The 12,089-nt window shown below is 50.0% G+C and overlaps 4 protein-coding genes across 4 annotated transcripts; 3 read left to right on the top strand and 1 right to left on the bottom strand.

Moving 5' to 3' along the window:
* Positions 1 to 2,259: 2,259 nt before the first annotated feature.
* On the top strand, positions 2,260 to 3,726 carry C8Q69DRAFT_235049 (hypothetical protein). Its single transcript, XM_028626436.1, has 3 exons — positions 2,260 to 2,814; positions 2,884 to 3,525; positions 3,593 to 3,726. Exons 1-3 carry the CDS (start codon positions 2,564 to 2,566, stop codon positions 3,639 to 3,641), a joined length of 942 nt encoding a protein of 313 aa, XP_028485821.1. The 5' UTR covers positions 2,260 to 2,563; the 3' UTR covers positions 3,642 to 3,726.
* A 754-nt stretch (positions 3,727 to 4,480) lies between these two features.
* On the bottom strand, positions 4,481 to 7,361 carry C8Q69DRAFT_464258 (putative DSB repair complex subunit Ku70). The gene is made up of 6 exons (XM_028630408.1): positions 6,971 to 7,361; positions 6,303 to 6,911; positions 5,404 to 6,253; positions 5,239 to 5,342; positions 4,939 to 5,184; positions 4,481 to 4,855 (listed from the first exon to the last, which is right to left on the bottom strand). Exons 1-6 carry the CDS (start codon positions 7,034 to 7,036, stop codon positions 4,748 to 4,750), a joined length of 1,983 nt encoding a protein of 660 aa, XP_028485820.1. The 5' UTR covers positions 7,037 to 7,361; the 3' UTR covers positions 4,481 to 4,747.
* A 3-nt stretch (positions 7,362 to 7,364) lies between these two features.
* On the top strand, positions 7,365 to 9,155 carry C8Q69DRAFT_464256 (putative mitochondrial ferrochelatase). The gene is made up of 3 exons (XM_028630407.1): positions 7,365 to 7,711; positions 7,776 to 8,358; positions 8,415 to 9,155. The coding sequence occupies exons 1-3, from the start codon at positions 7,469 to 7,471 to the stop codon at positions 8,870 to 8,872; spliced, it is 1,284 nt and encodes a 427-aa protein (XP_028485819.1). The 5' UTR covers positions 7,365 to 7,468; the 3' UTR covers positions 8,873 to 9,155.
* A 74-nt stretch (positions 9,156 to 9,229) lies between these two features.
* C8Q69DRAFT_416525 (putative MFS transporter) lies at positions 9,230 to 12,026 on the top strand. Its single transcript, XM_028628352.1, has 3 exons — positions 9,230 to 9,927; positions 9,991 to 11,443; positions 11,509 to 12,026. Exons 1-3 carry the CDS (start codon positions 9,637 to 9,639, stop codon positions 11,592 to 11,594), a joined length of 1,830 nt encoding a protein of 609 aa, XP_028485818.1. The 5' UTR covers positions 9,230 to 9,636; the 3' UTR covers positions 11,595 to 12,026.
* Positions 12,027 to 12,089: the final 63 nt, after the last annotated feature.

Raw genomic sequence — 12,089 nt, 5'->3', positions numbered from 1 at the left:
CCGTTTGGACTGCGGCTGCAGGGCCCATTTATAAAGCTGAACACGGCAAACCATACTCATTTGGTTTTTCTGATAGCGGCCCTAAGGTATGAGTAAGTATCGCGCGTATCGATATCCAGCAACGAATTGACCCAGTCCAAGCGACCATTTGCGCGGTCTCTTGCATCTCTACCTGGGGGTTGTGCTTCTGTCTTGCCTCACGCTTGGACTCAACAAGAGCCAGAATCTGCTTGTTTAACACGTCTTGGAGCTGGCCATCTGTAACAGCCGTGAAGCTTCGTTTTGCCTTTCTTGTACCATTCGTAAAGGATAGGACATTGGGATGCACGTAGGGGGCGCCTGGCATCGTAATGGAACTGAGACAGAATGGCAGCAATGATATTGGCCGTGGCTTCGGGATCAGTGGGAATATTCGCGCGCAGAATCTGTGTAGACTGGACAAGAGCCGTTTGGGTCTTGACAGTTAACGAATAGGTCCGTTTTGGTTCCGAGTCACAAAGCCCCCCATAGGCCCTTCTCGCTTTTCGCCCTTGATACCGATTGAAAATTATATTTCTGGATGAGCGACAGGCCTCATGCGTCCCAGATATTATCTTCTGTTTATAAAAATGGAAGAACAGATAATAAGATTTCCTCCACATTCCGTTAGGAGTTATCATGCAACTCATTAGGCTCAATAATAGTTATCAAAGTCTGCGCAAACTCAATCGCAAGCGACCACATATCATCAGCAATATCGATGTTCCATGGACCATGCGGTTTATGTCATTGAAGGCATGCGGCGTCAAGCCCCGCCTATTCTTGTTCAAATATTCCATGTAGTCGTGGTGAAATTGGGCAAACGTCTTCTTAAGATATGAATATCACAACATTCTATTGATTGATATAGGAATCCTTCGCCCACAAAGAGACCACTAAAGACAACAGGGTGCTTAGGAAGTCAGATCTATTGAAATACATTATTTACCAAGTGTGGGAACAGGTGAAGGTGTTTGTGTATGGGGATTATTGGGTTGTACTTATATATCTTGTTCTGATAAAGTGGTTGTTTATAGCAGGCAGCACTTTGAAGCTGAAGAAGAAAGGAAGAGATTGGAAGGGGACTTCAGAGTGGAAAATATATCCCCGCATCCTGCGATCCTTCACTCTCTTGCTCTAGTTACTCATCTCTGCTACAGATCTGTTGGGGCCTTCCTGCTATTCTCAGCCTTGAGAAGTGACTTACCACCAAATTCTTACGTTGTGAATGCCGTTGATCACTGACTGCACAGCCATGCTCTCTGCACTGGCCTCAAAGTAGTGTAAGTAGAGGTGTTTTTCCATTGGTGAGGCTACTACTTAAGTTATCCGACTCAATTGGAACATACCATACAACCATTCCACATCGTTGATCAGCGCTAGTTAGCGGGTGTTCAACGTCAGGCCATGGATCCACCAGAGAGTCCCGAGGAACTCGATTCCGCCACTGTCAGTTTCGATCTCTCGATTATTGGTATTACCATCTTCTCTCCACGGTAACAGGCAAGTGCAGACGTGTACCAAGTGTAGACATGTATCTAGCGTTTGAAGTCTGTGATATTTCTGCAGTGTGTTTGTGATAGACCATGGCAATTTTCGATGTATGTACATATATAAATATTCCATGTGTGTACTGACGTCTGAGGCGCATCGCTCAACGGGACGCGTGTGCAAACCGATATAATCCTTGGTCCGTCTGAGTCGGGGTTTCGCCGCATTGCTGGCCTTGCAGGACTACTTTCAAGGGCTGTGTAGATACCTGGTAGAATTGGCCCCCGGTCGAAGAAGATATGTCTGTGTGTCTGTGTGTTGCTCATTTGGTAGACGGGCCCTTTCAGGGTTTCGGATCGCCTATACCATGCCTGATTGAGATTCCGTTGTAAGAGAGCGTGCCCCGGATCCTTGGCGTTGGACGCCGTGGAGGAGCCGCTCGCCATCCATCAGAACGCCTCGTTTCTAACAGTAGTGATGGTGCATAGTCGTGGAAGAGGCTGGAGTGCTGGGCTGTAGCATGTACCGGTATCGAGTTCCCCGCGGTTCTACATCTCGTTGCTCTCAGGCCGCGTGCGTGTGGCGATCGATCCTCTCTGGGTGTGCCAATGAGCGCTGGCAGGAATGAGTCGATGCCAACCTTTCTTCTACCTTTTAAAATTTCTCGAAGCTGGAGTTCGTTGAACTAACAGTCGGTCTTCTCCACGGTCCACTTCGTTTTGCCCCTTCTGGTCGACCCGCTGCCCCTTCTGACAAGCCTGCGATGCTGCCTTCTTGAGTAGCAACTATCCTCCAAATCTGTCCCTCGCTCGGACCTGTCTCTCCTTTTCAGTCTGGATCTGCAGTTCGTCGCTCCCTGTACCCCCCTTCCAGCAATTATTGTCTCGACGTCTCTCCTTTACAAGTCGCCCAATTCGACCTCTCCTTCCGCTGTGATACACAACTGGTCTCTCTGGGTAGATGCACGGCAAACGCGTCATCGCTGTCCTTCAGGCTCGTCTCGAAGCCTACTTTCCTTCTGATCCGTGAATCCATCACATTCTCCAGCTTTACCATGAAATGCGGGTGGCGGTTTATACTATGTTTTTTGTTTCTCTTAACAGTCTGTTTTGTCGCTCTCAAGCGCCATCTCCAGGATATCTATGATCAGTACAGCGCGGGCGCGTACCTAGCCGAACTCCTGAAACAGCATGGATCGGGCTATACTGTGCCAGTGCCGAATCATGGCAGTGTGGGAGACAAGGTGATTGTGATGGCCAAGTTGGAAGAGGAACACACCGAATGGGTGGAGCAGGAACTACCAGAGTATGTCCATTATTGAACGACCAAAGTCCTCTCTGGTCAACATTGATCCGCTAACATATCGGCGCAAAGCTGGCAACGCGCCATCTACACAGTTAACCCATCTCGGTCGTCCGAGGACAAGCACGTCCTGACGACACCGGTGAACAAAGGTCATGAGTCCATGGCCTACCTAACCTACCTGATCGATAACTACGACCATCTACCATCGACGATCGTCTTCCTTCACTCCCACCGCTCGGGTTTCTTCCTCGCGTGGCACGTGGATGCGCCACTGCACGACAATGTAGCCGCCATGAGATCTCTCCAGCTCGACTTTGTCCAGCGGAACGGATACGTCAATCTCCGGTGTAACTGGAATCCCGGCTGCGTGAAGTCGCATCGGAAGAATGCGCACGTCACGGAACAAGTGTTCAGGGAGATCTTCGAGGGAACTAGCACTCCGCCCAGAAACACGACCATTTCGACACCTGCGGACAACCCAACCATCGCTGCTGCGTCCAGGAATAAGCAGAAGTTCTTGGAGATTCCCGATAATGTGGGAGCGGCCTGCTGCGCCCAATTTGCTGTGTCGCGGGATCAGGTCCTACAGCGACCGGTGGAAGATTACATCAAGATCCGACAATGGGTTATCGATACAGACAAGACCGATGCGGCCAGCGGACGTGTCATGGAGTTTTTGTGGCACGTCATCTTTGGCAAAGAAGCCGTCTAGTAAGTTCCCATCGTCTACTTACTTTCTCTGCCCAGTTCCGAACCAAACTAACGATCGTTGTAACAGTTGTCCTGATTCGGAAGTCTGCTACTGCCAAGTATATGGCCAGTGCTGAAAAATAAGGCCTCGACCAAGAAATTCCCTGCCAGCCTCAACTTCCATCTGCTTTCTTTCTGCCTCCTTACCAGCGTTCCGCCTCTTTCTGATTTCTACATGTCTTCCTCCCCCAGTCAGATATTATGCAACTTGACTGGATCTTCACGTTGGTGAAAAGGGACTATTCCTCATTTATTCCCCCCCAAAGCAACGGCTGTTTCAGGAGTTCGTTCCACACTTATAATTGGCATGTTTCTCTCCCGATTCTTGTTTTCTTTCTTCTGGGTCAGAAACCGGAGTTTAGTTTTTTCTCTCTCTCTCTCTCCCCCCCTCTTTATTTCATCGGGTGGTTGGATTTTGTGTGTGTCTCTTGGTGTAGGCGCGTTTGCCTTGATATGAGTTGAACGAAACTGTTCATTCGTTCGGATATTCTCTTCGGACTGGAAGACTCGTCTTTTCATTATTGTTTCCACCTGAGAAACCTTCTATATATCCATTCGGAAAAAGGGGGATTGGGGTGAAAAAAAAGAGGAAAAAGGCTCAAATTGATCGCGAAGTGAAATTACACATGAAGGAAGAGCGAATATAGACTTGACATATTAGAGCGAAGATACCCCCCCTCCCGCTGAGAATACATTTTCTCTCTTTTTCTTTCTTCTTGTTTTTTTTTTTTTTGTTTTCGATGAAGTTTGGCACTCATCCCTTACCTCCACTGTGTTGTGGAATGAATGGATTAGCTATTTTTACTTTTTTGTCGTGCTTTTTTCCAGGCAATGAAGATGAGTGGAGAAGATACATCTTCAGAAGAACATGCTATACAGAATAGAAATATTCATAACTGACTGAAGAAAACCCCCTTGTAAAAGAAAGAAAGAGATTATATTACCTCCTAATGTTTGTCTATGTATCTCGTAGCCTTTTTAATGGGTGTGGCATAGTTAAGTAGTGTACATACATACATACGCACAAAGTGGATAAGGGATAATCCAGCCAGAAGTCAGTCTTTGCTCCAAACGCCGTATAATTCCCTCATGACCGACCGTCGTCATTAGACACAAATTCCTTCTAGGAGGCCAATCAATTACGTTGTCTAATTACTGTACGAGAAAAAATAAGGAAAGAGACCTATTTCCGCTCAAAGAACTCCTCGACTCGGTCAACTAGATCGGCTTTCTTACCCGTCGTCGAAAGGTTATGAGCGCCGAGGAAGTCTTTGAGGACAGGCATGGTGAGCTGGAGGATTGAATGATTAGTCCCGTTTTTTTGTTATCTCTGATACTCGATGAACGTAGGAAGGTAGCTGGTGTGGGACTTACTTTGGAAATGGTTCCCTTTTCGTATGCTTTTCTCATTTCGTCAGCCGACGGTTGACCGTCGCTCTCTGTTTTGATCTTCTTGGCCGGCCGACCTGCGCCCTTGGCGTTTGCTATTTCATCATCCTCAGCAGCAGCTGATTTCGCCGGTCGTTTGGTCAGAGTGGTAGACTTAGGTTGACGACTTTCGATTTTCCGGTACTGGGCTTCGAGCTCTTCTCCCCAGGAGATTACGTACTCGCCAGCTCGCTGAGACACATGGTGTCAGTGATGGGACAGGGTCTAGGAAAACGCATAACTCACCTTGTCTATCTGTCTGTATCTCGGAATGGTCTTGTCTTCAGGCTTCTCTGGCAAGTCCTCGTCTAATGCGAGAGCCTGCAGGATACGGTAATGCCATTGCAAAGCTGAGAAGCGAAAGAATCAATATACAGCTGAGGAGAACAGACCGAATAAAGAGAATCTCACCTGGATTCGGGTATTTCTGAGGATCATACTGCGCTTTTGGAAGCTGTAGCTGCTGAACAACGGTGCGCATCTGGTCAATCAAAGACTCCGGAGAGACAATCAGATGGGTCTCCGGATTTTGTCGGATGTCGTCTGCAAAGGGGAGAGGCACGATCCACATCCCAGGAGGTATCTTCTGAACATTGTTTTCGTCAAGCCTTTCTGGGCCTGGCATCATCGCTGCCACGACTGGAGCTGCGTTTCGACGGGGAATGAACCAGACTAAGGCCATTTTTCCATCCTTTAGGAGTTTCTGGTAGAGAGCTGAGAAAACCCGTGTTGACCCAACATAATCTTCTTCAGACGGATAGATGAATGTAGGGTGTTTGATGTTGGCCCAGAAAGGGAGAGCCGACAGAGGCTTGAAGCCAATGATACGGATCACGGGGTCGCCAAAGTTACGGAGCGCCTGTTGTTCTTCTGTTGTAAACGAGACCTGCTCGCCACCGAACTTGTACGCCTTTCGGATCTCTGACTTTTCCACTGTTCGTGCAGTGTCATCCGCGATCAAAGTTGTCACGCCCTTGGCGATCTGAGGCTTCTCACCTCCTAGCCACACGTAGCAACTCCTGGCGGGCTCTTGACGTTTGAAGATAAGATACCCGGTGACGGAGATTCTGAAACCAGGACCAAACTCCAATGGCACGTTGGAGAACAGCGCTCGCCGCGGGACGGATTTGGAGTTGATTGACGATAACAGAGAATTCAGCAATGTGATGCCATCTCCCCCGGCTGACGCAGTCTTAGTCTCATCCTGTAGGAAGGGAGCGGGAGCCTCTGGGTCCGATGGCGAGGCCTTGTATATGATGTCCTGTGTCGTGTCAGTAATACCCTCGCTAGAAGAGAAATGATGCGCGTACGTCATAGAATTTCGACCGGTCGAACTCTTTGTCAGGTCTGTCGATGGGGAACAGTTCAATTATCACTCCCAGGTCGTACAGATCCTTTGCACGGACAGTAGCGGCGGATCTGGAGGTCTTGTCGTCGCCGTGAGGGTTGTCGTTGTCGGTGACAATGAACAACCGTCTCGACAGGAAGTTGGCCGCCTTCGACGTGAAGATCTGGTTTGCGCAGAAGAGGACGTTGGCCATTGACGCAGGCTCCTTCGAGGGGACCAGTATCTCCTTCGCCTTCTCTTCGTCCTCCGCCAATGCTCGTAGCTCCTTGACATCGTCGGCCGCCGGGACATCAAGGTCCGTGAAGAGATAGCAATGGGGGTATGAAAGATCTCCCCGACTGTTCTCGTCTTCATCGTAGAACTTGGATGCTTCCGTTCCGTACAGTAGCACGCCAATCATATCTCGAGGGTTGGAAATTATCCGCTGCTGCATTAGATGGTAGGCGCATTTCAAGGCGGCGGTCGCAGGCGATGCCGTTGTACCCTTCTTCGATTCAGAGGGACGCGGAGTCAGCATTGATTCATTGATTTCGATGGCAAAGAGGACGGCATCCTTGACGGATTTGTAGCTCTGTGAAACGAATTGTCAGTATGCTTTAACTGTATTAGCCACCTTGACTGTCATTATACCGTCTCATCGATCTCCTCATCCTCCTCCAGTGTATCTTCCTCTCGCGAGGGATAATTGTCCGCCATTGTAGTTAATTGGAAATGCCAAAGCCAAAAGAGCAGCAGTCTGTCCTGGTCGGGGAGATGGAAAGAAAAAGGGAAAAATCGTGTTGTTGTTGTTATTTTAATATAAAATTATAGGCCGAGCCTGCTCTGCTGCCTGCTATCGCTCTCTCTCTCTCTCTCTCCGCAGTGACGCGATGGCTGGCCGAACGCCGACGCGGGGAAACACGTCGGTCACGTGCCAGGCTGGCTGGTTGATGACGCTGGCGAGGCCCTGATTGGCCCGCCTCGGCTCGGCTTGGCGCTCGGTCATCGCAGCAGTTCTCGACCCAAACCGGCCATCTCGGTCTTGCCACAATGTGGTAAGCTCGTCGCTTTTACGGTCCTACTTCCTCCAGCGCACTGCTGGCTTCCTTTCTTTTTGTTAGAGGAAAGGGAGAGTCCTGACAATTGATCATGGCGCTGCGAAATCCATTGTTGATCCCTCAGCGGATCTTGACCGGTGCTTATTCCGGTATCCGACCAGCTGTTCGCAATCACTTAACCAAGAACGCGGCACAAAGATCAGGGCTGGCGACAGTGGTGCCGCCGGTCACGCAGGATGCCACGGGTTCCAAGGGCCCTACAGCGATGGTCTTTATGAATATGGGGGGTCCGTCAACGACCGATGAGGTGGAGGATTTTCTGGCCAGACTATTTGTACGTTCCAGCGCTTGTCGAGCTATATCTCCGATTGACCACTAACCCGGATTGCAACGGACAGGCAGATGGTGACCTCATCCCTCTCGGGCGTCTTCAAAGCTATCTCGGTCCTCTGATCGCCCGTCGGAGAACGCCCAAGATCCAACAACAGTATGCGGCCATCGGTGGTGGCTCGCCGATCCGAAAGTGGTCGGAATACCAGTGTGAGGAGATGTGCAAGATCTTGGACAAGATCTCCCCGGAGACTGCACCTCATAAACCCTATGTTGCCTTCCGATATGCCGCGCCATTGACAGAGGAGATGTATACAAGGCTGTTGGATGATGGTTTCGGACGAGGCAAGGGTGGTCGGGCTGTTGCCTTTACACAGTACCCGCAATATTCATGCTCGACAACAGGCAGTTCTCTCAATGAGCTGTGGAAATGGAGGAATCGCCTGGAGGGTAAGCGTGCGACGGGTGAACCTGCGCCGTCGGGCACCGTCCAGTGGAGTGTCATTGACCGATGGCCCACACATCCGGGGCTGGTCGAAGCGTTTGCTCAGAATATCGAGGCTCAGCTTGCGACATACCCGGAGGAGAAGAGGAGTAGTGTGGTGCTGCTCTTCTCTGCGCACAGCTTGCCCATGAGTGTGGTGAACAGGGGTAGGTGTTAGCTGGTTCGTTCAGAGGACTGTTGCTAATGTCTCTTTCTCGTCTAGGTGATCCGTACCCAGCCGAAGTTGCTGCCACAGTGCATGCCGTAATGGCTCGATTAGGCTTCAAGAATCCCTACAGATTGTGCTGGCAGTCGCAGGTCGGCCCGTCCGCATGGCTCGGGGCCCAGACCAGTGACACGGTAATGTCATACGTCAAGCGAGGCCAGACGGACCTCGTTCTGGTACCTATCGCTTTTACTAGCGATCACATCGAGACTCTCTACGAGCTCGACCAGGAAGTCATGCACGAGGCGGGCCACCCGGGAGTCAAGCGGGCGGAAAGCTTGAACGGCAGCCCGGTTTTCATTCAGGCTCTGGCTGATATCGCGCTGGAACATCTCCGCAGAGGACAAAACTGCTCTCCTCAGATGACTCTGCGCTGCCAAGGATGCAAGAGCGAGCGCTGTCTCGAGCAGAAGAAGTTCTTTGCTGGCGAGTCGGCCACTGCACTCGTTGTGTAGCTGCCTCACGCTTTCTTGCTTTTTGGTTCCTTTTTTGTTTTATCCTATTACGTCTCTGGTGGCCGGCGTCTGTCGTGTATGATAAACTTTTTTTCCATTGGATGTATACCTAGAGTAGCGCTTCCAGTATGTTTCGGGAATATGTACTGTACTTGTACTGAATATCGGGAGGTTGAGGGTGGCATATTTAATGAAAAGCGCCTTTGGAAGCAATAGAAAAGTCTAACTTATCTGTTGCTGTAATGAACTTGACATCCAATGATTAATAATACCTTTCTCTCTAACTACCTACCTAATAAGTACCTAGTTAACTCACAAACATTAACTTAACCACCTCACATCAGCTTCGCGGAAGTTGGCTTGTGGCTTATCTTATCACCGACGCCAACGCATTCCAGACCGGCCCAATGACAGCAACAGTCCGATGTAACTGACGCATTGTCTCTTCCGCCGTCCAGGGTTCATCTGGAATCCTGCCTTGTCGACATGGCCATTCGTTTCATCCCTTTGGCACATCCCGGCTCTGGATGCACCACGAGGTAGTCATTACGTGTTTGTCCGCTGTCCAGTGGTTACCACTCTATGCGCAATCCTTCAATTCCCCTCTGCTTTCCGCTATCGAGCTCCCTTGATGACTGGCAGCCTAAGAAGCGCTAGTATCGACCGCTATCAGTGATGCTGGCTGGAGCGCGCTCCTCATAAACATACGGACATTCGCCTGGTGAGCTGAAGACCTGGTGATCAACAATCTACAGGTGTCGACCATGGAGAACGAGGCGCCTTTTGCTGTGGACGCGGAACAGGACGCCCGGTTGCGCGCGTCTACGGCATCTAATGTCGCTGGTAATATTCCTGCCATAGACCCCACGGACCAGGGAGGTAAGGGCGACATCAGGGAGACTGTTCATGAAGACACGCCGCTACTCTCAAGTGAAGGCGCCCAAACCCGTTTTGGGGCAGCAGGGCTGCCCGGTGATGGGGACGATGGACGGCACGAAACTCCTTGGCTAGGAGCAAAGGAATTCGAGGCAAAGCCCTGGTGGAGAAGACCATCGGTAGGTTCAAGTCGAAAATTACCCAATCCCATAATATGTATTGACGGCTTATGCTTCGTTTAGATCTGGTGGCTGCTACCGCCATTGTTGCCCTTCACGATAGCATACGGAGGAATCGCGGTGCCCAAGATCAATCTCATTCTTAGTCTCATTTGCAGAGACTATCTTTCCGAGAGGGCTTCCAGAGATCCTGGATTCACCTATCTGCCCGTTCTTTTCGGGAAAGACAACGAGCAATGCCAGATACCAGAGGTGCAGTCTCTAGTTGCTCGGTTTCAACTTTATTACAACCTGATATCAGGTATTCTGTCGGCGGTGGTCAGTCCTCGACTGGGTCGGTTTTCAGATCGGCACGGAAGGACAAAGGTCATCGCGTTGACAGCATTTGGTTCTATCCTGGGAGAGATTGTCACCCTCGTTGTGGCGGCAAAGCCTCAATCTTCGTCAGTCAATCTGCTCCTTGTCGGTGCTTTCTTCGACGGGTTGTGTGGTTCCTTCACTACCGCCCTGGCCCTGGTGCATTCATACGCCTCGGACTGCACTGCCCCTGAGAACAGGAATGTGGCCTTTGGCTACTTCCACGGGGTCTTATTCACGGGCGTTGCCGCTGGGCCTTTTCTAGCTGGATATGTCATAAAGCGCACGGGAAAGATCATTGGTGTCTTTGCAGCGGCCTTGGCATTTCACACCTTCTTCTTTCTCATGCTGATTTTCGTGATCCCTGAGTCGCTGTCCGAGGAGCGGCAACGGATTGCTCGCAACAAGCATCTCATGAAGCGCCTGGACAGCGATGGCTCGCGCCGGTTGTCTCTCAGAGACCTACACCCAGCAAATCTATTTAGACCTCTCACGATTCTATTCCCCAAAGGAGACCATGTTCACGCTCTTACCTCTGACGGGCGGGCAGCAGTCTCTGCCTTGCGGAAGAACTTGATTATCCTGGCTGCCATTGATACTGCCATGTTCGGAGTGGCTATGGGCACCGTCCAGGTCATCATCATCTATGCCGAGTACATGTTCGACTGGGGCAACTACGAATCAAGCATATTTGTCTCACTAGTCAACAGCGTGCGAGTAATCAACCTGCTCCTCGTGCTTCCCGCAGTCACACGACTTGTCCGTGGAAAGCGTACCGGATCGCAGCCAAACACCGGATCGGACATGCTTGATATCGTCCTCATCCGGCTGTCAATCATGTTCGACATGCTTGGATATATCGGGTACTCCGTCGTGAGAACCGGGTCCTTAATGACACTTTCCGGCATGGTGGCCGCCCTCGGCGGCATGGGATCGCCAACGCTGCAATCATCCCTCACGAAGCATGTCCCTCCGGACCGTACAGGACAACTACTTGGCGCAATGGGCCTATTGCACGCTCTGGCGCGGGTCGTCGCGCCAGCAGTATTTAATCTAATATATAGTTTGACGGTTGGGAAATTCACGCAGACCGTGTTTGTCTGTTTGGCTTCCGTATTCGGGCTTACATTCATTCTGAGCTGGTTCATCAGACCCCATGGTACGTACAGTCCGCTGATACAGACATCTTCAAGAGATTCACCACATCAACTAACATATGTATAGTATACCTGGATTCATCCCCTTCTCCCAGCAGACCGGCTGAGCCGTCTGATCCTCTGCTCAATGAGGATGCGTTATCCGAGAATTAATCGGCCTAGGGCATAAGAACGGAACGAACACAGTTATTGATGTTTTTGCTATAGTCCATTTGGGTTTGAGTTGGAATTCTAAGCGAGGAACGTTGGAGGTCTTGTTGATCTTTTGGCTATTAGAGTTCCCTTGTCCGGTTTGAGTTGCATGCACCTATGGAACACTAGAATTTATTCAACATGTTGCATGATGAAGGAGTATCGTCATGCTGATCGCTTTTTTGAAAGAAAAGTATACATTAGGTATCGTCATAATACTAGTCCCAAGTCAATTAATTTCGAACCGGATCTAACACAACTTGTGGTGTTGAAAATCCTCGATACGCAGTCTTATATAATTCCACAGTTGGTACTTCTGCAGTTACCATAAAATAGTCATCACACTGACACAATAATAATGAGTCAGTCCAGTTAATAATAATCAACGTAAAATGAACCTACAAAATGCGGTTCTATCCGGAATCAGACCACGGAAAAAAGGCGGCATTCTCACTA

Source organism: Paecilomyces variotii, assembly GCF_004022145.1.
Source record: "Paecilomyces variotii strain CBS 101075 chromosome Unknown C8Q69scaffold_4, whole genome shotgun sequence".
In the NCBI taxonomy this organism is placed as follows: domain Eukaryota; kingdom Fungi; phylum Ascomycota; class Eurotiomycetes; order Eurotiales; family Thermoascaceae; genus Paecilomyces; species Paecilomyces variotii.
This window is presented reverse-complemented; position numbering and strand designations above follow the sequence as displayed.

Bases quoted from the DNA above. Each gene is read 5' to 3' on its own strand.
- C8Q69DRAFT_235049 (XM_028626436.1), top strand. From the start codon at position 2,564: ATGAAATGCGGGTGGCGGTTTATACTATGTTTTTTGTTTCTCTTAACA. The intron at 2,815-2,883 runs GTATGTCCATTA...ATCGGCGCAAAG, and splicing joins GTGGAGCAGGAACTACCAGA to CTGGCAACGCGCCATCTACA. The intron at 3,526-3,592 runs GTAAGTTCCCAT...TCGTTGTAACAG, and splicing joins TTTGGCAAAGAAGCCGTCTA to TTGTCCTGATTCGGAAGTCT.
- C8Q69DRAFT_464258 (XM_028630408.1), bottom strand. From the start codon at position 7,036: ATGGCGGACAATTATCCCTCGCGAGAGGAAGATACACTGGAGGAGGAT. The intron at 6,912-6,970 runs GTATAATGACAG...TTCGTTTCACAG, and splicing joins ATGAGGAGATCGATGAGACG to AGCTACAAATCCGTCAAGGA. The intron at 5,185-5,238 runs GTGAGTTATGCG...CATGTGTCTCAG, and splicing joins GATACAGACAGATAGACAAG to CGAGCTGGCGAGTACGTAAT.
- C8Q69DRAFT_464256 (XM_028630407.1), top strand. From the start codon at position 7,469: ATGGCGCTGCGAAATCCATTGTTGATCCCTCAGCGGATCTTGACCGGT. The intron at 7,712-7,775 runs GTACGTTCCAGC...TGCAACGGACAG, and splicing joins ATTTTCTGGCCAGACTATTT to GCAGATGGTGACCTCATCCC. The intron at 8,359-8,414 runs GTAGGTGTTAGC...TTTCTCGTCTAG, and splicing joins CATGAGTGTGGTGAACAGGG to GTGATCCGTACCCAGCCGAA.
- C8Q69DRAFT_416525 (XM_028628352.1), top strand. From the start codon at position 9,637: ATGGAGAACGAGGCGCCTTTTGCTGTGGACGCGGAACAGGACGCCCGG. The intron at 9,928-9,990 runs GTAGGTTCAAGT...TGCTTCGTTTAG, and splicing joins CCTGGTGGAGAAGACCATCG to ATCTGGTGGCTGCTACCGCC. The intron at 11,444-11,508 runs GTACGTACAGTC...ACATATGTATAG, and splicing joins CTGGTTCATCAGACCCCATG to TATACCTGGATTCATCCCCT.